Source organism: Diorhabda sublineata, chromosome 5, assembly GCF_026230105.1.
Source record: "Diorhabda sublineata isolate icDioSubl1.1 chromosome 5, icDioSubl1.1, whole genome shotgun sequence".
Classification (NCBI taxonomy): domain Eukaryota; kingdom Metazoa; phylum Arthropoda; class Insecta; order Coleoptera; family Chrysomelidae; genus Diorhabda; species Diorhabda sublineata.
Genome location: NC_079478.1, coordinates 9,122,824 through 9,148,968, shown reverse-complemented (window position 1 = coordinate 9,148,968; position 26,145 = coordinate 9,122,824). Strand labels below are relative to the sequence as shown.

Below are 26,145 nucleotides of genomic sequence, written 5' to 3'. Positions count from 1 at the left end.
CTGACTATGGAAGGTCAAAATGACGTTTTTATGAGAAGTAATATTTGAATAGAGAGCTTTTTCGAGGTAATTTCGAATTGAAAAGATGAAACTACCAAGATAAAATAGTGAAAACCAGAGAATACCAGTACATTGCAGTACGAAGGCTAAACAGTGATAAATTATAATTTCGCATAAAGGAAAGAATCTTTATCCACCAATTTCAAACCCTGAAATATTCCATAAACTTTAATAACCGTAAACATAGGTAAATATGGTTATAAAATTGATATTTTATAAAGAATTCATGTCAATTTAGTTTGACAAAACTAAATGAGAGTTATAACATCGGAATTATGTAGGTAGTTCCGAGTTTAGATTCCATTAATTTTATAAAATATTTATTGTAGGATTTGGGTTTTCATTCAAGTATAAATCGATTTATAAATGGATAAAATTTATTTTTCGTCTTCTTCTTCTTCTTCTTCTTTCTTCTTTGATATCTTTCCTCATCCTGGCTGTCACTACACCTCTTTTGAGCGTATGTTTTCGCATCTTTCTTGGTGTAGTAGTATTTTTATTGATGTCTGCATAAGAAATTTCATTTCTGTATTTGTTTCTGATCACTATAGATCATTATAGGTCTGATGGCTCCTTTGTTTCTTGTCTTAAATGTTAGCTTCGTTTTTTATCAAAATTATGATTTCTACTATTCACTTCATCCTCTGGGAAATGTTTAATTACATGATTGTGACCAAATAGCGACGCTCTTTGACGTTATCTACAGGGCGGGTCTCAAGCTCGAAAGAGAGTTGTTATACGACTCTGATAAGACGTAATAACGTCGAAACTACTTAGTGGTTACAAACCTCTCCTTGTAATTGAGGGTCATTGGGGATGTTAATATCGACAAAAATATTAATTGACATCACGTTTTTCAGAGATGTAATTCAATATTCGTCGAGGCATTAGCCAGGAAAGTAATTGTTTTCTCCTTTGAAGAACGGCAGAATACATTTTCAAAATATTAAATTTCGAATTATTTCAGAGAGTGAATTAGGGATCATTTATTTTGAATATATTCACAGAATAGAAACAAAAGTAGTTGTTAGATTCACTTTTCCTCTATATGCATAAATTTTATTAAGTATTTTTGGGGTGTATAATCATAAGATGTAAATCCATAACATTGGTTCCCGTATGACCGATTTTAACTAGATCCTTTCCACCTCTAAACTTTTGGTAAAAACTGTAAGCATCGTTATTTTCCAAATATAACTGAGGATTAATATTCTTGGTATGTTCCAGAAAATCACTAATTGCTACTGCTCCGGCGGCATCTGTCGGGCCATCTATGCCATCTGTTCCACAACTTAGAAATGAAATATCAGCCGCTTTTATACCGAGCTTATTAACTTCTATCGAAAAGGCCAGGGCTAATTGTTGGTTTCTGCCTCCCTTACCCGTACCCTTTACGACGACCGTAGGTTCGCCTGGAACAAAATGGAGAATCCGTTAGTTGAGGGATTGAAATGTTTTTATTACAGGAATTAAGCTGTTTTTGGTCATCATATTCAAGATATTGTAATTAGATCAAAAAATTACAATGTAGAGTTCTTAAGAAAATAAAATGAAAGCTCTATTAAAGGTTTTATGAAAAGAACGATAATATCAATATTCCATACTTGTAGGGACAATACAGAAAATTGGTCAGTTCTACTATCTACTCTAAAATAATAAGAAAAGAAACTCATTTTCCTAGAGGCATAACATATGAGAATATAGTGGTGTAAAAAGGAATAGTGGATACTTATGGAAGAAATCGTACACGAATACACAATTTGTAAAACAATATATATCTTCCATGTTTACAATATATATCTAGAGAGTAGATAAATTCGCCAACTAATGTTTTATGATTACTACTTACATTAATAGCACTTACATTCAACGATAAATCAACTAAATGTTTGGACACACTTCTGCGTAGTTTATTTAAGTTTCCATAAGTTGTTGGTATACGAGGGATGATTCCTTTACTTTGTCCCTGACCCGTTTATACATCAAAACAATTATCTATCATCACGTTACATTATAACCTATTATGTAAAGACTCCCCGTACTGTTTAAGACCGATTCATCCCATGCTACCAACGATGAACGCTGGTATGATATGACGCATCGAATGTTCTACCTGCAACGTTGGCGTTAGAAAGTCGGTTTTTCTCACCCGCGTCAAAAGAGTACCCAACATTGGGACGAAGTTGGAACCAACACTTGTGGTACAACTACATACACTTCTTGACCTGAATGCTACGCGTTTTGTATGAAAAACAAATTTTGCCAGTATTATCCAGTTTAAATCCACCCATTTTAAAGAATGTATGTCTCTTTTTTGGTTTCTGTGCACGCAATTCAGTCCACGATAGTACAACTACAGTCCCCGCAATTACTATTGTCTCATTCATTTTCTGTTGTTTTCTTATATGAAACTTTACTATTATCAGATAATGTCAACAGAATTGAGAAAGTAATCAGGTAAACAATCGAGTTCATGTAAATGCGACACCAATGTCGACAACTGGTACACACGTCCAGTCAACGTTAAACGTATCGTATAGTATCGGCTCTACTTAGCAAATCAAGTAGATGTGTACAAACATAAAGAAAAAAGTAGTTTGTCCATTGTTTTATCACGTAAAGGTTGTGCAATAAGTGCTTCAATACCCTAATCGCTTGTTTTACTAAAAGCTTTTCACCATTTTGTCACATTTTCATCTGTTTTGTGGTCGAGTCCAAAACTTTCTCGTTTTTATTTTCCTCTTCTTGCAAACAGTCCTCGAAATTTCGCCTTACACAGATATCTCATATGTTATTCAACATTCACGTTTCACGTTTGACACTGCAAACAAGATCAATAAAATAAAATGTTTTACATTTTTTCAAACTTGATCCAGGTTTCATCAGTAAAATATCAGCATTATACGGATCAGTTGCGACTGTTTCGGGAACGATTATATCATACCCATGAAGAACAAACTCTGTTAAGATAAACCGCGAGCCACGCTTCCAAACAGTCCAAGTCTTGTGTAAACCTACTATTATTCGCCTCATTAGATCCATGACAGAAAGTTTGAGAGCTTATTGATTCACTTCACTTCACATACTTATATAAAATGTTATCTTATAGTTGGGTTGAAAGTAGGCATACCAATTTTTTCATCTGAAATTTTTGAAAATAGATTGGTTGCGTGTTTTATTGAGGTTATAATACGATGGCCGTTTTTTTCAACCTCCTATACCTCCGTGGATGCGGACAGAAGTAAGCGAGCATGCACTGTAGGTGACTGCGAAGCTCTCGCACTACATACTCCATCATTGTTGACGTTGTGCTACAGCCACGTAACATGTTCGCCATTATTGATGCTTCCACCAAATGTGATTCGTTTTCTACAGGCTGCAGACAATAGTGCTGTAGAAATCCATCGAGTCGTGTGTATGTGGAAATCTTCATGAGTAATGGTGTTGTGCGTCAATGGTATCAAAAGTTTTCAGATGGCCTTAATGATTGACGTGCATGATGAAGGGGACCAAAGACGCAAATCTGTCGTTTCTTATGACCTGGTTCAACGAGTTGATAGAATAGTTAAAGAAATCGCAGATTCATCATTACTGCCTTGTCTACGGAATTTCCAGAAGTTTCAAGATCTGTTTTTTACTCTATTGTTACTGAACGGTTAGGCTACATTAGCGGCAAATTTCTTTGAAGAGGGTATTGAAAAGCTTGTCCACAGTTATGACAAATGCCCCAATCTCTTCGGTGATTATGTTGAAAAGTGAGCGTAAAAGTACCAATGTTGTGGTAATAAATTGATTGTTTTATATGAACTTTCATTTATAGCTTATCGGAGGTCGAAAAAAAAAACAGCCCTCGTGTACATATAAGCAGTCGAAAGAAGCCAAATTGTTTTTGTTTCCATAAAGATATTTTGAATATATTTTTGAGACACAGGATATTCTATCTATCTAAGCTGGAATTTCTAGAGCCGTTAGTGTCTCTGAAGACGAATAAATTTAAGTTTTCGAAACGCGTGTCAGTCAGTGTGATTGTGGGTGTTGGTGTATTCCAAACAATGTATTTCATAATAATTTTGTTTTGAAATTTCATAACACATGAAATTTTTCAAAGAACAAAAATATCAGATTCCACCTCTTTAAAAAACTTTTTATCAATTATTTGGTTTCCATCTTTTCATTTGTCCTCTACTGAATAAAAATTGTAACGAATAGAAAATCCGTCATTCTAGTTTTTTTCTCAGTATAATGGACATACCAGATAGCGTATCAGGACTTTCCAGACACTGGTTTCCCTTTTATTTTCCAGTTTAATGTGCATTCATAGATTTTCCCAAGCAAATGAGTCGACTTTTCATATTATCTCTTTCACATATTTTCTTTCAGAATATTTTTGAAATGATATGTTCCGGTAATACACACTAAGAAAAAATCTTTTTATATCTTTGAAATTATCAAAAACATGAGGAGAATAATTGATCAAAGGTTTTGTATAATTGTACCGTGTCTTAATAAAATTATTCACCCGAATTAACTGTTACCCTTACAATCCTACAGCCCCGAGTGGCCGAAGAGCTTGACTTCTATCGCAGCATATACAGATGTGTTCCTATACTTTTGGTTGATTATTTATCCAGCACAGGCCCAAATTGCATATATCTCTGTTGAAATATTGTGGTTGCTTGTGTTTTGAACCCATCAGTGTACCAAACAAACCACATCATAAATAACTATGGTTCATTATTCTGAATGTGTTTATTATGAATCTGCTAAAAACGTGGTCCGTGGAGCCGGTCCTGTCTGGTTACAATGGAACTCTAAAATATGGTGAATGCGACGGCGCTTTTGACTCTTTTTTATAAATAGCGGTGAGTTGTTTATGTTTTTTTTTGGTACTAATTTCTCGGGAGGTTTTCTTAATTATTTGTTTTGTGTGTTTACTTTCTCGATTTTAGAGTTTTATTATAATCGGACAGTATCGGCTCCACGGATTATGTCATAGAGGAGTTCGCAACAGATTGATTTTCATTGTGATAGTTTCACTCCGTGGAAATAGCCATTCATCCGTTTCTGGGATAATAATTGAAATAGTTAACCGATCAACATGGTGGTGCTCATGGATATAAATTATGTATTGATTTTAACGGCTATGGCGATAAGATATGACCGGACAGGAAGGACATGAGGATTAGATGTGTTATGATGTGATTTTATATTATCAATTTGAGATATTTTAATTAGATTTATTATAATAGGTGCAATAAAATTATAACTAGTCACAAGAGAAGTCTATTAACAATAGAATGAAAATGATAGTATTTTTTTTTGTTTCATATTGATAATAATTTTGAAAAATTTTAAGAAATTTAGTTATTTTTTATTACAGAAGATATTTTGTATCTCGATTCACTGTATAATGATACAAAAACGTATAGAAAGAGTTTTACAAACATATTAAGCATATTTATAAAAGATTTCTCTAAATAAATGATGAACGGATTCTGTAGTTTGAAGTCAAATTTTCTACGAATTTTCTTAACTGCAGTTCAAATAATATGCGATAAAATGGAACATTATTAACATTTGTGCATGAAAAATCGTCTTCGGAGTAAATTTAAATCAGCTTTGGAGGAATTTTCCAATTTTCCGGAGGATTTTGTATTTGCGAATAGAGAGTTTAAAAGTTCTACTCGCACCTGAAAGATCAAACAAATCCTTCTCCAGTAGTCCATAACGGCATAACTTTTAACGCTTTTTCGAAAAAAAACAGATATTTCATAAGAACTTTTAAATTATTCCCTTCAATAAAACTGAAGATTAGGTATATGAAATTATATAGAGCGGAACATAGAAAGCAATCCACTCCGATATACAGTGCTTTTCAGATAAAAGTATCCACCTTTAATAACTTTTGTAATACTGGTATTTAGAAAAAATCCAAAAACACGTCAATTTATGTTGGAAGGGGCAAGCATTATGGCTTATTTAAACTTACTGGAAAAGCTAACCCCTCACCCCTAGCAGCATCCCCTTTATTTTTTTAAATTACTTTTCATATTTTTTATGTAAAATTTGGATACTTCTCTTTGAGCTGATTTCAAAAATGTATAATACTTGTAGGTTAAAGTGGTTAGTTTATGAGATAAACAATTTTTCTTTTAAGAGCACAAATTTTACTTATTATATTATTTACTTTCACCTTATTTGGGGTTAAATGGGTTGTACAACAGTTCAATCTCTTTAATCTTTTTAACTGTGCTATTTATTATGAAGTTACAATAAGTGTTCAAAATGAGTACCATTCACTTCCATACAATGGTATAATCTATTTTGAAATGCCTGTCTGACATTGCTTAATACGGCTGGATTTAATTGTCGACATTCATTTTCTATCCTCTCTCGTAAATCATCCAGAGATTCTGGTTGGGTAGCATAAACTTTTGTTTTTAAATACCCCCATAAAAAGAAGTCTAGGGGTGTTAAATTCGGTGACCTAGGTGGCCACTCCATCATCTGCCCCCTTCTACCTATCCAACGAGCGGGGAATGTTTCGTTTAAAAATTGTCGGACAGGCATAGCATAGTGTGGGGGAGCTCCGTCTTGTTGAAATACCAGTAAATCTTCGGAAAGGTTATCATCATTTTCTATTATTGTTGTAATACGTGGGTCAACCCCTTCCCTGAGTAACTCAAGATATGATTCACCATTTAAATTTCCGTTGATGAAGAAAGGTCCGACAATGTGGTCACCTAGGATACCACACCAAACGTTTAACTTTTGCGGATGTCGTGTATGGAATTCACGCATAATATGTGGATCACTTTCAGCCCAATATCTACAATTATGCCTACTTACTAAGCCATTTAATGACCATGAGCATTCATCAGAAAAGCAAATATTGTTTAACAATTGTGGATTGTTATTGATAATTTGCGTCATTGATTCGCAAAACTCTAGACGACGATCAAAATCATCTTCATTCAACTCGTGCACCAACTTAACTTTATATGGGTGGTACTTGAATTTATGTAGAACTCGGAAAACTGTAGAAGATGAAACACCGATCGCTCTACTTATTGTTGACAACGACTGGGGTTGTTGAGCCTCTAAGCTGACTTGCCCTAAAATTGCCACTTGGATTGCTTCGTTATTTACAAGTCCCTCTCGCTTATGCACTTTATTGCAAACAGACCCTGTTGTGGTAAATTTCTCCATAAGTTGAATTACATACTTATGAGTTGCATGTCTTCCCTTCTTCATGTAATTCGTTAAATATTCTAGCAGCAGCTCTTGCACAATTATTATTTTGGTAGTATAAACCTACAATTTCAATCCTTTCTTGCAAAGAGTAAACCATTTCAGAGAAACAAAATAAATAATGTATCAAATTACACTATCAATAGTGACTACAAATTCTAGTTGACAATGTCAAACTTTAATAAAAAGTAGAGTTTTTTGTTGTTTGGATTTTTTAAGTAGAATAAATAGCACAGTTAAAAAGATTAAAGAGTTTGAACTGTTGTACAACCCATTTTAGTACAGGCAAATAAGGCGAAAGTAAAATTTGTGCTCTTAAAAGAAAAATTGTTTATCTCATAAACTAACCACTTTAACCTACAAGTATTATACATTTTTGAAATCAGCTCAAAGAGGAGTATCCAAATTTTACATAAAAAATATGAAAAGTAATTTAAAAAATAAAGGGGATGCTGCTAGGAGTGAGGGGGTGGCTTTTCCAGTAAGTTTAAATAAGCCATAATGCTTGCCCCTTCCAACATAAATTTACGTGTTTTTGGATTTTTTCTAAATACCAGTATTACAAAAGTTATTAAATGTGGATACTTTTATCTGAAAAGCACTGTATATTCGATTTTAAAGAAAGGTTAAAACACTGATTTCTCTTGTGATGAGAACATATTTGATGAATAATCAAACATAATCGTCAATGTTTTTTCACACCATATTAGTAAAAAAATAATAAACGGTACCTTATATCGGCAAAATTGCCGCTACTGGTTTGACGGGAATCCTAAATTATTCCACGAAACACACATGCAATCCTCTTAAATTAAACGTGTGGGCAGGATATTGATTTTTGATCCTTTTTTTTTTGTCATAAAATTATAACGGAGAGCCATATATCGAATAAGCATAGGATATTACTGAATCTCCTTTAGAAGGCGATTACAGTAAAGCTGTAAAGTAATATCGAACTATTTCCAATGCAATCTATTTAACGACCTTTAAGTTTCCCCGAATTGCGAAATCCGGTTTTGTGAGCAAAATTATTAAAATCAGATCCATTTCAATTACTCATCATATTGTTTTTCCAAAATTTGTTTTGATGTGATAGAAAAAATACTCAAGAGATGTTGCAATTCAACTTTTTGCGCAAAAACATTATAAAAATCAGAAAAAATCATTGATAACAAATAACGAAGATCTCTGGCAATTAATGCCATCCCGCACTCTAGAGTTTTTAAAAGGTGTGGTATAAATTAATCAGCTATAAACACCAGGTTCTCCAGTGTCACAGCAAGAAAGGGGAACACAACAGATCCTTTGAGTCACAGTTTATACGAGTCTGTATATGTACATAGGGGAAGGCGAAGCAAAGTTAAGAAACTTACTATAAATTGAATGATAGTTCAAAAAATGTTCCTAAGAAGACTAATAGATGGACTGACAAAGATAAAAAGTCTACTAAAAAGGTTGAACAGATAACGAAAATGAAAGAATGTAAAGAAATTTTATGCTTTTTTGCAGTGAAATATATATATCGAAGAAGACGGTAAATCGATGGAAAATCGGATTCAATATGACATTAGTCAAGAATTGTTCTGCCAATCTTAATTTTCAAATTTTAGTAGTTTTTCAGTTTTTTTTCAGTTTTTCAAAGTTATTTCAGAGATCGAATGTGGGCATTAACTTTGCCCACATGTACTGTGTCCGCTTTACTCGCGGTACCGAGCAAAGCGAATACTTTCGCTTCCAGTTAATTATTATTTAAATATTAATGGTAACTGATGTTCGTATTTGTATGAGCAATAAATAAAGACTGGGTTGTGATAATTATTTTGCTATTGTATTGTATTTTTTTCTGCTATAGCCTTTAATCCCTTAAGGAATCAACTTTGCCCGACCTTCCCCTACATATGCTTACATGTCCAAATGCATTTTCAATCATGTTATACACATGGTATATAGTCATAAAAATGAAATGAATTGAAGATAGTTGACGAAAGACAAATATCTATAGTAAAATGTGGATATACATATACATATGCTTTACTGCTCTTCAAAATAGTTCATACCATACTTCTTTGAGAGGTAGTTGAAAGAAAAAATTAAAAATTCCTGATAAATTTTCGAAAACATCCTCACGGATTTATTGGATGTTGATGCTGTAGACATTATCTAATTAACTTAATGTTTACAATTGACATTAGGATATTTATTAACATTACGACTAATTGGATGTAAATTCCAAAACATCTCAACAGACATTATAATATTAGCGTTGAACAATAACAAATCGTAATTTCTTGTTTACAAACATTGTAATTACTCTTTGTATTTCATTCGCGTTTTTCGTGTTTTTATGGATATATTCCAAACGTTTTGTGGCAGTTTTGGTCCACATTATTCCGTAACCGAACGAAGCACATGGAAAACAAAAAGCACCATCATACCCAAAAATCCAATTTTTGTTTTAATATAAACTTGACATAAAATTTCTCTTCCGATTTCGTTGTTCTTAATGTATAATTAAATTTGGCTTTGATATATGTAAATCGTTAATTTGTTTTTTTTTTTCTTTAAGCGAATACGTTACATTTTTTCACTCCAATTATCATACGACCCACGCGATGCAATTTTTGCCATTCAATTGAATCAACGTTGAGTTAACGTCCAACTGGCACTTATTGAAGAGCCGCATTTTCGTAACCAATTTTCCCTTCTATCTTTACCTCTCTCTCAATTTAATCATACACTTCTTATGCACGAACTTCAAAATATTGTTCAATCGATTCTTCAGTGTTTGATCATCATTAGCTAACGAACTTCTTTGCTATTCTATTAAATCCTCTGCTCCTGTATCATTCTAAACTTTACTAAACTGACTCTAAAATCCTAACCAATTTTATGAGTCTCCTCCAATTCTATAATTGGCCGTCTAATTACACTTTTTGAAATATCTACTGGACTGTTACTACTTGGTAGGTTGTTCTAGATTTCGTTGACTCATATTTTTATCCGTTTATCCATAGCTTGATTTATCTACTCAAGTATCTTTTACTATGAGCTTCCTCATAAATATTCATGAAACTGAATTTTCATACCTTTGCTCTTTCCATATTTTTAGTTATCTGTCACGGATGAAAAAAATGTTATATTTCACAAACCTACCCACAATTGATAATATATTCAAATTTAGAAAACCGAATTTAAAATATTAGAACTTTAGTGCCATTTTGTTATTAACTTCATTCTTAATAATATAAAACTGGAGAGTCTTTCATACAGGAAAAAAATTGTAAGAAAGAAACTTGAGACTATATACATTTTGTAAAGAATATGTATGTAAATATTTGAAACATATTGAATTTATTTATATAGAGAAAAATAAATCGAATCGGTATATTCAAAAACAGAAAATCCATAGTTGGAATGTGTGCCTTACTAAAAAATCAACCTATTTCTGTCATGTCTAAATTTGAAGAATTTACCTGCAAAAATAAGGCACATCTTTTTATTAAAATCCATATCGAGAAGTTCCTGAACAAATCTTTCCTCGACACGCAAATCGTATGAAAAAGTTTCCAAAAAAACTCTTAATTTGCCCTTGTTACTATTATCGTTAATTGCAATATCGATGTTGCGTGCTAATTCCGCATAAATCTTGCTAATTTTCTCTACGTCTCCATCGATTTGAGTCGAAATGATAGCTGATTGAAAGCCCTTATTTATCGCTTCTTGTTTAGCGGCTTCGGTAGCTATTTTATTATTACCTGGAAGTGGAACGAAATAGGGTAAGACTAAATTAATGTATATTCAATACTCTTCTTATATTGAGAGCATTGAGTTAGATAGATTGAAGCTCACTGTAAAACAGATACTTAGATAGATAAATGATTTGTTTGATTTTGCTTATCTGTAACTCTTAAATAGTAAAAAAACGTGTACAATTTTCAATACTATTTTATCTTTATAATGGTTACTGAGGATTTTGTTTCTTGATTGAAAATATATATTAAATTGAAAGTACAATATGTTATTCTATAACATAGTTATATAGTGTGTTCACAGAGTAACGTAACTTCTAATATTTAGTTTTATATTAGGTTTGAAAAACATATGCATAAATCCATTAGAAGTATATTTCTTTCAATATCAATTGCAGAAGACAGTTATGCGAGGATCAATCAATATTTCATAAATCACACTACACTGATAACAAATTAAGAAATAAAAAATAATGTTCACTCCCCGTAAAAAATTCAGTGAATATCTAACAAACCGTCAGTCCACGTGGACTCTGATCTCCACTGTTTACCAATCAAAACATCGAATCCTAAACATAAATGCATTTCTATTGGTCGAAGCTGTATGTCCAGAATTTCTTCGAAATATTCCTGTTGGACATTAGCGTCACTTGGCGAGATTAATTTAATTAATAAATTTCTTTAAATAAATAGAAATATGGCGTTGTTTAGACCACGGGCGCATGAAGACAATGAATATGAATTTTATAATAAAGATTTAGATATACAAACATAAATATATCCGAATGTTTACAAGAGGAAAATATTCAGCAATCTCATAATGCAATCATAATAAGAATTGCTGAATTAACTAGAGTAAATAAATTTTCCATTTAACAAGTAGTTACGAAAGGAGTTGCTGTGGATTATTCACAGAAACGAAAAATATATAAAGAAAAACTGAAATCAGTTGACGAAGCTACTCAAGATTTTATACATAGGACAACTAGTTTATATAAAAAGAACAGGGATGCGACATGTGATTTTAAGCCCAAAAAACTGAATAAACGGATGGCAATAACCGAATCAAGATCGTTCGAAAGCGACAAGTTTATTTGCGTCAGATAAAAACTGTGCAGACGATTATTATGAAGATATGACAGCAGAATTATTTGAAAAGTGGTTTAATGAACAGCTTTTACCTAACATTCCATTACAATCAGTAATCTTTATGGAAAACGCAGCCTACCACTTGCGGTAACTCCTTTAGATATCAAATAGTAGTAGTTAGAAAGCTCAAATTTTAGCATTTAAGTCTGAAAAAAATATCCCTATTCCTATCAGTGATCGTAAAGAAGGCCCAACAACAAAAAATTGCTTAATGTTATTTAAGGTATAAAGATAAAGGAAATTTATTATATTGACAATGCAATGACAGACTACCTCCTTTCTATTGCATATTTAACTCTATAGAGTTAATATGGTCGAACGTAAAATCAGAATTATGAAAATTTAATCAGTCTCCAGAACTAATTAAAGAGATTGTAGAACTAGTCAAGGAAGTTCTAGTACCAGACCGCCAAGATCTTTGGAAAAACTGTGTTGAACATCTTCAGTCATTGAATCAAATTATGTTTCTAGTCTAGACGATTCTGACTACCTTGATTATTTATAAAGATACTTTGGAATTGAATTTTTTTTTCGTCTTTTGCTTTATTTGCAAAGAATTTATTTTCCTTTATAGTTTTTGCTTTGAAATTTCGTTTTTCAGAAAACAAAAAGGGCTCAGTTCACTTCAAGTACCCTGTTTGGTTAAACTTCTTTACAGGTAGGTACATTTTACTCGTCTATTTACGTTTTATAATTTAATATTTACTTTCTCGCATAAGATATACATATTTTTAATGGTATGGTAGATAGATCAAACAAATTTGTCGGCAAGGGTTTTTATAATCTACAATTGATATTGGAAGAACTATAACTCTACGGTACATTTGATATTTCCAATCGACTTGAATATCTAATATTCTTCTAATTTGAAATAAGGTGAGGTGAAAATTTTTATTTGTATACATTTCTTTTACTGTCTATTTCTTATTAAATATCTTCATTATATACTATAAAAAGAATAATATGGCAATTCCTTATATTCTATTATGATTAAATGAAGCCAATTAAGCTACTACTACCATCTCCACGTGAAAATGAAGATTTGTCACACAAATATATAATTTTTAAATTTGATATTAAACCTTTACCATTTGGCACTTAATATATCATATGTTTTGCATTAATTTTACTTAGGTACCTTTCTATCTCACCTATCTCACAACGAATGTTTAATAATTAATATCTATATAGTGTTAATATTTGTAATATTCCTTCAAGAAAAAAATAAGTTTTTTCTCTTATTTTTGTTTCTGAACCTTTTTTGTATTATTCTGATGTACACCTGGCATATTTTGCTTAATTTTTCTCCCACTATATGTTTTTCACATTTCTTGAACTTTTTGTTCCACAAAAGTTCCATATAAATTTATTCATACCATTCCTCCATTTCTTTTACAATTTTTTTTGCTTTTTAACTGCTCTATTAGCTGAATTTTTCCACTGTATAGTTGGTTCATTCTACTTTTTGACTACCCACTAACATTCTTTATTCCCTCCAACATTTATTTATGAAGCAACTTTTATTTCTTTTTGATTTAAAGCTGAGTTGTCAGAAGAGTGAAATACCTTCCTTTTAAAAAGTCAAAACTTCTATATCAGCAAGTTAAAATATAGAACGTCGGTGATTTTCCTAAGATTTACATTTAAAATCATTCCGAATTACCAGGTACGAATAAAAATGATTTCATATCTGACAACTTCCTTTATAGTTTAATGTACATTACTTAGTTATAGCGTATTATTGTGAACTTGGAAACGTAAAGTTTCCACGTAAAATATTTCGATTCCCTAAATACCTAAATAACCCACTTTAAAGGAACAAGAGTGTGAAACTGTGTGGAGATTTGCCAGACAAGAGCTGTCATGAAGGTGGTGAATGGGAAATACGGACACATCAAGGACGATACGTGATAGGTGCGAAGCCATCAGAAGGTTTGATACGGGTTAAAAGAGGGATTTAAGTAAGTGGGGTTGCTACCAGGATCATTTCCTTAAACGAGATAAAACCTTTCCGGGACATATTGCATACCGTGAATCGATGGGAAGGAATGGAAAAAATATTCACCAACAAACATAGAGGTACAAAAAATAACCCCATATAAAAATTAATTGCTTAATTGCTCTTCTTTTGAAAAATTAGTTTTCTTTCACATTATTAGACATCTTATTGTAAATTATGTATTAGTGAATAGAATAATACTGGTCATAGTAGAAAAATCTCCAATATATTAATATTATTGCTTTTTGTGAAATATTATTTTCGTTTTCAGCAAATTCCATGGAAAAAAAGATATATAACTAAAATTAATGCTAAACTTGTGATAGAAATTGAATGTCAAGTATTGAACTCTTAAAAGCAAGTTTCAAAATTGTGTATTTTAGAAGTAGAAGTATTCATTTTCACATTAAATAAATATTGTAAAAGTTTCAATAAAATAAAATATAGCACAGGTTTAAAAGTTAAACGAAATATTAGGTTTTACATCAGACGACATTTTGTTTAATACATGAAACGATTTCAGTGCGATCTTTGTCTTCCTTGTATTCCTCGTGAATGCTTTTCTATATCTGGTTCATATCTAGTTACTTTTAACATGTTTTCCACGGCCTCTTTGGGAGCGTATTTAATTCATAACATTGATATTTTTAATTTGTGCTATCTTTACCTTACATGTACCTATATTTGTCAACTTTTTGAGGGTATAAATATGACAAATTCAAAAACACGAAAAATATTTTTCCGCAAAACACGGAATACAATAATGTATGGTTTCAAAACATACAATACAAAAAGTTATCACTTATTCACTTCTGATTTCACAATATTTTTTTTTATTTTTTTATACTTCATCCTACACAATCTCCTCTCACTTTGCAATTTAGATCTTCTTTCTTCACTAAGCAATGAGTTTTTTTTTATATTTGGTGTCTCTTGATCAGCAACATCCGTATATTCTTACACTCATTTGGAAATCAGTAATTGGTATAATCTTCTTCGTAATACTTTGTAGTGTTGTAAATTGTCATTAAATGTATGGAAGTTTTGTCTTCGTTAAAGGCGACAAGGCTGGATTCATTACAACCACTGATGATCGTCTGTCAATGCTTCCTGCCTCATAAGCATACTATGTAGAAAGCATCAACACGTCAAGCTCTGAGCCCTGCAGAAAGTTTTGACGAAAAACTGTACCTCGGGCCCAAAGCCCTATGGACGAACAGAAAAAACATCATGTTTTCGCACTTTTTATTTTTCTCTTTTTTCTCCTTGGATCTACAATACCTCATATGGAGTGTAAAAACACAAAAAAATATTTTGACCTTAAAGAAAAAATTTTCTATTGTGGTTTCCACGTGGATTCGAAATGATTTTCTTATGAAAAAAGCTCATTTTCAAATATAGAGCGATCCAAATAATTGAGGCATTGAAAAAGTCTTATCTGAAACACTTGCCTAACAATTCAGTGTTTGATTTGATTTATCCTAAGGTACACCTCCTAAAACTCTTCTTGGTTCCATAAATTTTGTTTTCCATAATTCCAAGTTCAATATGTTGAATTTCCATCCACGCGAAAAGAGAATCATTAAAAGCAAAGCTAGTAAAATCCCTTAAGTCTGATTTTATCGTGAACAGGTGAGCATGTTTTTCGACATCTTGACCTCTTTCATCAAATTTTTTTTTCAGTATAATCATGTAGTTAATGAAGAACGACCAGCAATGTAGTTGACGTATCCAACACGGATGAAGATTTTCGCGCATAAACTTTCTGGATGATTTATTTAATGTGGATTTAAAATTAGTTGACCAATATTTTTAGTAAGAAGAGATACAAATCCCATATGTGTCCCGATCATACCGGGTGTGCCATCTGTAGTTATGAAAAAATCTTAGTTAAGTTAGTCTTCATTTCTTAAAATATTTATCGATTCTGATAGAATGTATATCTCCTCTACCATTTTGCGCATGTACAGTAAAATACCATGCGATCGGTCCCTAAACTGATTCGGAACAAAGCTATGATTAACGTCGACACTTTCATCCAACACTAAATATGATATTCGTTTAGAGGCGTCGATCTGTTGTTTCAATATATTTTCTGTCAGTTCAATAACTCGCCTTTAAATAGTCCGCGCTGATGCATACCAGTATTGTTTGTTTATTGGGAAAATCTGTCTGGCATACGTGGCGTTGGTCTGTTTTAATCTTTTTAAGCATACTTAACCTCTGTACCTCTGTAAAAATTGTTATGGATTATGATCGTAGATTTTTTATTCAATATTATAATAAAAATGGTATTGACGTTATTGTGATTGTTGTCATTCGTTCAAAAATATTGATTAACTGTTGAGTTAACAAACAACAAGAATGAGGATCACAAAGAAATTCATGAAGCACTGGTGATCGTCTTGTAATCTAAATTACCGTATAAAATTCTTCGAGGATTTTCCGGAAAAACACTCACACAAGCGAGTCGTTAGCTTTTCATATCACAATACAATCGAATGGTTTAAAGATTATGATGAATAGTTGCCAACAAATACTAACAGAACGATTACACAATGTAAAGGCTTTGTGAAGTATTTAATATTAGAATATTAGAATACTATCTGTAATTACTGTGTAGTTTCATCCTGTTTCAGACGACCACTATAAAATATATCATATTCCATATAGTTTGCCCTTATTTAAAAATTTCAAATTGCAAACAAATTCATCATGGAAACGAACAAACGGTATACCCGTATGAAATGAAAAATTTGAGAAATCAGATTGGCCTACGGCTGTGTGTTTTTATTTCGCACACAGGTCGATACTGAATACACTGTTTACACCAATACTACACTCACAATTACACTGTATGACGCGCGTTTCGATAAGCAAGTTATCGTCTTCAGAGACTGAAGGTCAATTTACCTTCAGTGTATTCTGTATGAATATCGCCAACGGTTCTACGGTTCTAGAAATTCCAATTTACATAGGTCGATGATTACCGATGTCTACATTTCCTCACAAAGGCATAATTATTTTGTCCGCAGTTAGACTGTTTTGCCGAAAAACATTTTAAAATTTGATATTTGAACCGTTGACAGGGCGAATTAGAGAGAATCATAGAATTAAAATAAATTCATTCATATATTGAAAAATAACAATTATTAGTTCTTCTTCTTCTTTTTCTTCTTCTTCCGTGTATTCGACATCCTTGTCTCCTGTCCTGCTTCAAGATTGTCGCTCCACCTTTTTCTGGATAGGCCGGTACTCCTTCGGTCGAATGGATTTATCACGCGCTATCTTGACCAGTCTGTTGTTATCCATACGACTTATGTGCTCGTTCCATTCTTTCTTTCTTGATAGAATCCATTCGTTGACATTACCTATTTTTCACAATCTTCCGATGTTCTCTCTTCTTTTCCTGTCCTGCGTGGCGCTTTCATCTCTGCTGTTTCCATCATTCTTTTGGCTTTCGCCGTTTCTGACCGTGTCTCTGCGATGCCTAAGGTAAAAACATACATAGCTCAGAGAACCGATACCTTGCCTCGGAACAATTATTAGTTCACTGCAGTAAAATTTAGAAACTTTCAAAAGGATGTGTTTCTGTGATGAAGACGACAGAGCCGCAGAAATCAGTGGAAATTTATTTTCATCGATGTCTAGGGAACGATATATAGACAATTCCTGGACTGGCAAATGAAAATCAAAATGCAATCCTTTCCTAAGCATGTGTTAATAATTAATTAAACTATAATAACTTTACCAGAAACTTTAAATAAATAAAAAAATAATAAATACTAACTGTGTTTCTATGTGATTGATAAGAAAATATCGTGTTGAAAATTCAATTTCACACCCGTTTGCCTGATTATTCTTCAAATTCGTGTGAAATCTTGCATTTTCAACACTTGTTATATATATTATATTATCCATATATATGATTTTTGTCCGATATTTTTTTATATAAATATATTTGTTGTATGAATTAAGTGGCTGTGATTTTTTAGTTTACTGTTCTATTGTGACAAGAAACTTTCAATATCATACCTATAACGTATGTCTTCACATGCTCGTATTCACCATTGACGACCGGACATTGAGTGCCGTCCTTTTCCTTATCTATCACATTTTTTATTGATATTGGAATTTCGTTATATAGATGATATTTCTTTAAAATGGCCAGAGCCATCTCCCTTGAATCAGTGTTCGGTATTGTTGGTCCGCTGGCTATAAAATCTAACGGATCTCCAATGATATCGGAAAGCACTAAACAAACAACCCTACATGGGTAAGCCAATTCGGCGAGACCTCCGCCTTTCATAATAGAAATCCTTTTTCTTATGCAGTTCATTTCGTTGATATCGGCTCCTGTGAGATAATATTATTGTTTTAGAAATTGCGAGAATGTTTATTCATAAAATAAGAATTAGATATATGAATATACTGATATTGGAATCAATAAAATAACTTCCAGACAATGGAGTCTGATTATAGTTTTTCACTTAATACATAAGTTTGTGTTTTCTAGGACTGAAAAACAACAACAAGACTCAAACAAACCAACAACTCTTGTTTACGAGGATGGTTCCAGAAATACCTGACTTTTGGCTCAATACACTTTACACAGTGATGTTCAATAAGTTTGATACCCTTTTTTAATCGTCAAGTACCTCAAAATATCCATCAACTGCCGACATTACCTCTTCATTCATCAACCGACAAAATTATCCCTCGTGCAACCCAAGAAAACCGACGCCATCACCTTGCCTGTAGATGAAACGGTCTTTGTCTTCTTTGACGCCGGTTCTCTCTTCTCAGTCCATTGTTTTGATTAATCCTTTGTTTCCGGTATGAATGGATGGCTCCTTGTTTCATCCAAGGTTATTAATCGGCGCAAAATTTCGGTTTTATTCCTGTGAAACATCGACAAACACTCGATGGAAACATCTTGACGACGTTGTTTTTGTTCCATTGTGAGCAATCGCGTTCTGCTTTCTCATGTCCACTTTTTGAAAAGCCTGCTAGCTCGAGCACTTTCAGACGACGATCCAGTACCGCTTTGGGATTTTCTTCAACATTTCTGGAGTCATCACCTCATTCGGGCGACAAATGCGATGCCAGCCTTCGCAGGTCGTACGACCTCGGCTGAATATTTCAATGTTAATAACGAAGAAGCTAGTAAGAATATAAATACTATACTTTAAAATGAGATACTTGATTTTACCTCTTTTTGCCAAATTCCTTATAAGATTTTGTTTTTCTTTTAATGTTATAGGTGGAATGGGAAGAGGCAAAAGGGCAGATCCTCCACCTAAAATCAAATATGAATTCATTGAGTAGTGAAATATTCTTTTTCAGTTTTTTTCAGCTCAAATCTAACTTACTTTGATTAAAATTTTTAAATAAAAATATAAAATTACAATTCCATTTGGTTTTCTATTAACAGTACGTTTCAAAATAGTATTCTTCTAGGATAATCTCTCTCCAATATTTTTAAATGATTTTTTAATGAACCAAATTTAAAAAATGATAGGGATAGTACTGAAATGCTATTATTACTCTGGAAATACCTTTCCTGAAGTTTACGACTCAAATATTTACTCTAGGCCTGAATATTTTCGTTAAATTTTACATCACCCCTCATAGAAATCGTATAAATAAAGTTGTAAAATATTACAATATTAAAATACACTTTGTTCATTATAATACAAAATTTTTCTGCAAATCAGAGCTGGGTATAATGTAATAGATAACTAGAAGAAGTAGTAGAAAATCTGGAAGTGTTCCAGTCGTTTTGAACTTTTAGAAAGGCCTACATTAAAGATAATCCTCAGCTTTTTTATCCGAAGAGGTATCGGTATATACAAGCAGCTCAACGTCATCTAATAATTAAAGGAACTCGAAAATATCCATGTTATTGTTAATATTTTCACAAGATTATTCACTGAATAGACCATCGATCACTTCAAGCTACATGAATTATGACACAATTTTTTACAGTTGCCAGAGATTATCTACAAAATGTGTTTGAACCCCGTTCCAGTGGTTCAATATCTTTACCAAGCCATTTCCAGATACGTGAAATCTGATTGTGTCTTAAGTAGCGATGTAGAAATGATTTTTTTTACACATATTTTGCAGAATACTGATAAAGTTACTGTAGCTATTACCACAAAGAAAATTTCGTCTCCAGCATCGGCTACGTCGTCGGGTTTGATAAAAAACTGTCATGCTTGGTACTTTGTAGAACAAAATTGTTCTACCAGACCTACAGTATTTTGTTATTGATATTTTAACACTTGTACGTTTCCGTTACAAGTTAAACGTCTCTCAAAATATTCTATGAATTCATTTCGCATTCAAAGAACTATAACTTTTTTGTATGCACAGTTACCATAGAGTGAATCAAGTTTCACTATTGGATTCAGAATAGCAGGTTTAACTTACTACTAACTAGTTTTTATTTAATGTGGTCATGAAATTTCAATTTTTGTCGACCTATCATTTTTCCCTGCGGTTGTTATATTAATGATGTAGTTTGGAAAATGAACCAGAAAGTTATCTTCCCATAATAGCAACTTACCGGAAACTAATACAAATAATAAATCATCCTGGATGTTATCGACCAAGTCTTTAATCATTTTGGCACCGTTCAAAGCTTGTTCATCAGGTAAATTATCCTTTGCTCCTTCAACGTATTCAATCTTCGAGTCAGTTACCCTTACAAGAAAAAGATAGACATCATTAACAGGGAGATAAGTAAAAAAATTGTACATTGCTTTTTAGGTAAGATAGAACTTTAAATTGTAAAAAAAGGGAACAAATTGAATGATAATAAGAAAATTTCAAATCAAAAGATGGTATAAAAATTTGAATATGATTACGATAGTGACCACGATTGTTCTTGGATGAGCCCATTTTAGATTTCCAGTTTTGTGCCATTTCTTATACATGTGTTGCTAACTGTATTACTGAACATATATGAATGAAACATAAACAATTTTGGCCTCCAATGTTGCCGATTTATCAGTATAAGCTATTGACTTTACATGGCCCCACTGGAAGATGTGTCGATCAGGTCCAACTTCAAGTCGATGGTTGTTGTAGTCACATGACACGTAGCCATCCTATTGAGATCATATATTATCCGTATCAATAACATCTAGTTTTCCAAAAAACTTTTGGTCATGGTTCGACAACGATCTCTATTGATGGTAATGCGATCTCTGGCTCAATTTTGAAGAAATAAGGTCACTAAAGGGTGCACTTTTGTAGACGTACAGTCTATTATGGATTCGTATCACTCCATAGACGCAGACGGCGAGTTTATTTATCAACATATCCATTTAGTCACATATGTACATCATCGCTAATCACCATTTTGAGATAAAACATCGGATCAGTTGCCGGATGCTCTCGAGTCACATTCGACTCAAATAATACCCTTGTGCTTTCAATACCTACACCAGCTTGACCTTATTACGGATGTAGATCAAATAGCATAAGATATGTTTTTAGTGGATAAAAGTAATGCATTGCATATTCAACTACGTCTTGTGTATCAAACTAGGTTTCGTCCAAATAAATTATATTTCTGTTTGAGTCTCAATATGCCTTCGTAAATATTCTTGTCGAATTTCGATGATATGTCTTGTCTACATGATAGCCATTCTGTTGTCAATTTTTTATGTTTAAAACCATACTCAATTAAAACACACCGAAGTCAGGATTATGAACAAAAGAACTAGGTTCACGGGTTGAACCGCGCTGGAAATATGAAAATTCTCGACGTTTCAGCTCCCACTTTGGAACCATTATCAAGGGAAAGGGGGGATGGGTTGGTTATTTGTTCAATAGTAAGAACTGGCTCTCGGCCATATCTCGGGAACCGTTTATAGTACAGCTTCAGGAAAAAAAAATTATAACAAAAGTGACCTCGAGACAAATCTGGAAATTATTTACAGAGTTGTAGATCTTACTCCAGAGGGCGTAATGAAATACCAAAAATTATAAAATGAATAATTTACAAATTTTGCCTTATTAAGATACATTTAAACTATGATTATCGTATTCTTCAAGAAATTTAGCGTATATTTGATTTTACAAGTTTTAGTCTATTTCGTCAAATAAGAGGTGAGGGGAAGCGGGAAATTTATTATGAAAAAACGCCTGTAAGTTCAGTTCTACTTAACCTATCTATGCAAACTTAGTCTTTTTGAAGAGAGCTTCTTTCTACCAATGTAAAAGTTATAATTTCGATACAACCTAAACAACTTAATGAGTTTCCCGGTGACAGCATAAGTATTGACATAATAATTGGAACTTTTATTAATAGAACAAGAAAAAACAATTTTGAGGAGTCAAAAAGTGTTAAAATCCGTCAGTCAACCCGAAGTAATTTATGTTTAAAGGAAAATACTTAAAATTTACACATTTCTTAGGATGTCTCGTAATACGAAAAAGATATCGACATGCGGTTTTCGTTATTCTGTTGCTAATTTGGTCTACTTTTATATTCCTTAATTAAAACTGCATGTTTCCATTTAACATGTTTCAAGGATAGCTAGATTAAAAAAAATAAATAAATAGCGCCCTCTAGCGTATACGTTACTCAGTAGGTTGTTTTGAAATTATAACTCTTACTTGGTAGAAGTGGACGTACAGGCGCTTTTTCATAATAAAGTTCCCGCTTCCCCTCACCTCTTATTTGAAGAGATAGACTAAGACTGTCAAATCAAATATATGCTCAATTTCTTGAAGAATACGATAATCACAGTTTAAATGCATCTTAATAAGGCAAAATTTGTAAAGTATTCATTTTATAATTTTTGGTATTCAATTACGCCCTCTAGCGGTGGACCTACAACAATAATTTCCAGATTTTTCTCAAGGACACTTTTGTTATAAATTTTTATCCCACTGTAGCTGTATTATAAACGGTTCCCGAGATATGGCCGAGAGCCATTCTTATTGGAACACCCGGTACAATGACATTCTCAACAACTATCGAATTATTTCAATAAATATGATATTAGCATAAGTCAGAAAGGTCATAATACATTATCCAAATATTTCACTAAATTAAAATCTAAAACACCAAAAAACAAAAGAAATAATCTTATATATTAAGTGCCTTGTACTAATTATGACGCTGTCTACATAGGGCAGACATCTCATTATTTAGAAAATAGACTTAAAGGTCATCAATACGATAAAAAATATATGGAAGCATTATATATCAAAAAAAAACATTCAAAAATACACGAAAGAGAGAATTTTTGGAAATTGTTAAAATTCATAAGAATGAAAAAGCTATATATGATAAAAAATACCTAAATAATTGGAGTAAAATGTATAGCTTTATTTTGTAAATTCTAATAAAACTGCAAATAATTAATTTAATTCCGAATAAGTCATTGGCTTTATAAAAATGAAAAAAGTCATAGAGCATTTGTCGAATAACATTTCTGGAAATGTGGAAATGTTACAAGTGAGGAGGCAAACATGGATCTAATACAACATAAATATATATATATATATATATATATATGTATATATATATATATATATACAGGGTCTTTCAAAACGTTCACATGCGAGTTATATCAGTTCCTCCCTATCGAGCGGTCGAGAAAGTATTTAGCTGCTGCCGTATTTTTGAACTTACCTTTGTTTCTAAAACTTACTCGAAAGTTTTTCGGCGTAGGAGGAACTTAAACGTTCCATAAGCTTTGATTGGCTAAACCTTATTGTGAATTTGCGATTAATCTATGCGTTATAGATATGTAATTGTTTGGTGATTTTTAATCGATTTTTTTTGCTTAATTCAGTGATATAACTCGCATGCGAACGTTTTGAAGGACCCTGTATATATATCAACCTAGGATATAAAATATATTCAATAGAAATATAATAAAAAATTACTATATTTTGTATTTTCAAAAGGAATAAGGTGAGATAAATATTAGTGATATTAGATGGTTTATAAGATGATGCAAAAGCTTGTAATTTAACAGTCGTATTCATTTGTTTATAACTCTCATATCCTATTTAATATAACAGTAAATTATGGTTAATGAGAAATACCTCTCAAATTTTTCAAATATTCCCACTGGTACGTTAACTATCCCCCTCTTTAGGTGTTGCCCTAAAACTTGTTCCAATTCAACAGCCATTCCGTATACTGCTTTACCGAAACCTACTATATAACAGGGTTTGTTCAATTCATAAGTTTGATCGCGCACTGTAAGATGGTGCTGACATAACTTCACTTCATTTTTTATTAATCGTTGTGGTTGAATAACTTCAATGGATTTATGAAAAATTTCACGTAAAACTTGACTATCAGTAGACATATTTTTCCTAAACAATGTCACTACACAATTAATTTGTGATTTGTCACTACACAGGACGTTAAATATTTGACGTTTAACAATCATATCAATGAATTCTAACTGTAGACCGCCTTAGATAAATGTGTTATAACGTGAAGGTTATTAGAATTTCACCAGTGGCGTTTCTTTTGGGAAAATATATTTATATATTTGAGTTTATTTTAAAATTTCAACAAACATTGGGTTAACTTCCATAATTCATTCAATTTGTTTTTTTTCTGTGTGACCAGTCAAGTATAACGTAAAGAGGTAAAGAGTAGTTATTGCATATTTTAGCTTATAATTTCTGGAGTATGAGATAAACCATTACGTTCTCTCTCTTATTTATCTCAGTTCAACGTTTACGTTGGTTCATCTTATGAATTTGTTTTGTATAATTTGTCATTCAGGATTATTGAAGTTTTATGTTTTATTTGTCTTTTCCACATTATCTACCATAAAAATGCGACGGTTCATCTGCTGCGTATCCAATCATAAATAAAAATAATTATTCATCACCATGTCACATTTTGTATTTGTGTGTAGTCTAAATCGTAAGCATATTTGAAAGAGTTACCCTCTAGACTCCAAAAAGATTTGGGGAATTTGCGGTATCATACATTGTTAAATGGTGGTGCTCGCTACCACATACGAAAATCTTAAACAAGATCATCATCTAGTGTAACTATTAGACTTTTAATTAAGGATATAGCTTTCATACCATGTGGTACATAATATATACGTAAATATATACGTAATATACTTATTGCTTAAATGAATATTTGAGTACTATGAATTCAAATTCCACAAATATTAATTGATACAACAAGCAAACTCGAAAAAACATTCACAAGGGTCTTTTAATCCAGTATGGTTAAGGCAATGACAATAATTCGTGCAAAATTAAAGTAATGATGGATGAGTCATGGATCCATCACTATGATGTCGAGACCAAATGCAAAGTGAGAAGTGGAAATCTCCAGATTCACTAATGCTGAAAATATTAAAGATGCAACCCTCAGCAGGAGAGTTTGAGATGTAATTTGGAGAGATTTATTCCAATAGGGAATCACAATTAAATGTTCTCATTCTTCTTCTGTTTCTTTTACACGACCCTGTTATGTTCAATTCCGAATATTTAGCTTCCTGCCAGGCTCCTCTTAAGATACTGAGCCTCAGCTCTCATATCCTCTTTTTGGTGGCTTGCCTATATGTCTCCGTGTGTTTGGTTTCCGGTTTTTGCCCATTTTGCCCATCTGTTTTCTTGGATCTTTCGACATGATCTCTCTAACCATATTTACTTCCTTTAACCCTTTTCACCACATCCTGATGTTTTCTGCTCTTTTCTAATATCTTTGCTCTATCTCTGAGGGAAGCTCACTCCCTCAATTCTCCTTAACGTTCTATTTTCCCTAGTCCCTTAATATTGTTATTGATGTTTTGGCTCTTGAAGTCTAGAGATAGTTTACACCTAATAGTATCCTTCGCTATGATCGTTGATGAGAAGTTGAATTGAAATTGCTGAAATATTATATTTATCTGTAGTTATCATCTGTAAAACATAACGTTTTCAATG

General features: G+C 32.3%; 1 protein-coding gene across 2 annotated transcripts; it reads right to left on the bottom strand.

Annotated features, from left to right (window-relative positions):
• Positions 1–1,021: 1,021 nt before the first annotated feature.
• Positions 1,022–24,658, bottom strand: LOC130444023 (glycerate kinase). 2 transcript variants are annotated; one of them, XM_056778985.1, is made up of 6 exons: positions 24,283–24,658; positions 20,780–20,916; positions 19,421–19,507; positions 18,244–18,564; positions 10,785–11,066; positions 1,022–1,472 (listed from the first exon to the last, which is right to left on the bottom strand). In XM_056778985.1, the coding sequence occupies exons 1-6, from the start codon at positions 24,633–24,635 to the stop codon at positions 1,123–1,125; spliced, it is 1,530 nt and encodes a 509-aa protein (XP_056634963.1). In that variant the 5' UTR covers positions 24,636–24,658; the 3' UTR covers positions 1,022–1,122. The 2 variants fall into 2 exon arrangements, with proteins under 2 accessions (XP_056634963.1, XP_056634964.1); XM_056778986.1 differs by lacking the exon at positions 10,785–11,066 and having other exon boundaries at positions 24,283–24,656.
• Positions 24,659–26,145: the final 1,487 nt, after the last annotated feature.

Coding starts and splice junctions, on each gene's coding strand:
- LOC130444023 (XM_056778985.1), bottom strand. CDS start 24,635: ATGATTGTTAAACGTCAAATATTTAACGTCCTGTGTAGTGACAAATCA. Junction 11,067..18,243: donor TGTGAAGACATACGTTATAG/GTATGATATTGA, acceptor TTCCACTTCCAG/GTAATAATAAAATAGCTACC. Junction 1,473..10,784: donor GATGTGCCTTATTTTTGCAG/GTAAATTCTTCA, acceptor ATTTTGTTCCAG/GCGAACCTACGGTCGTCGTA.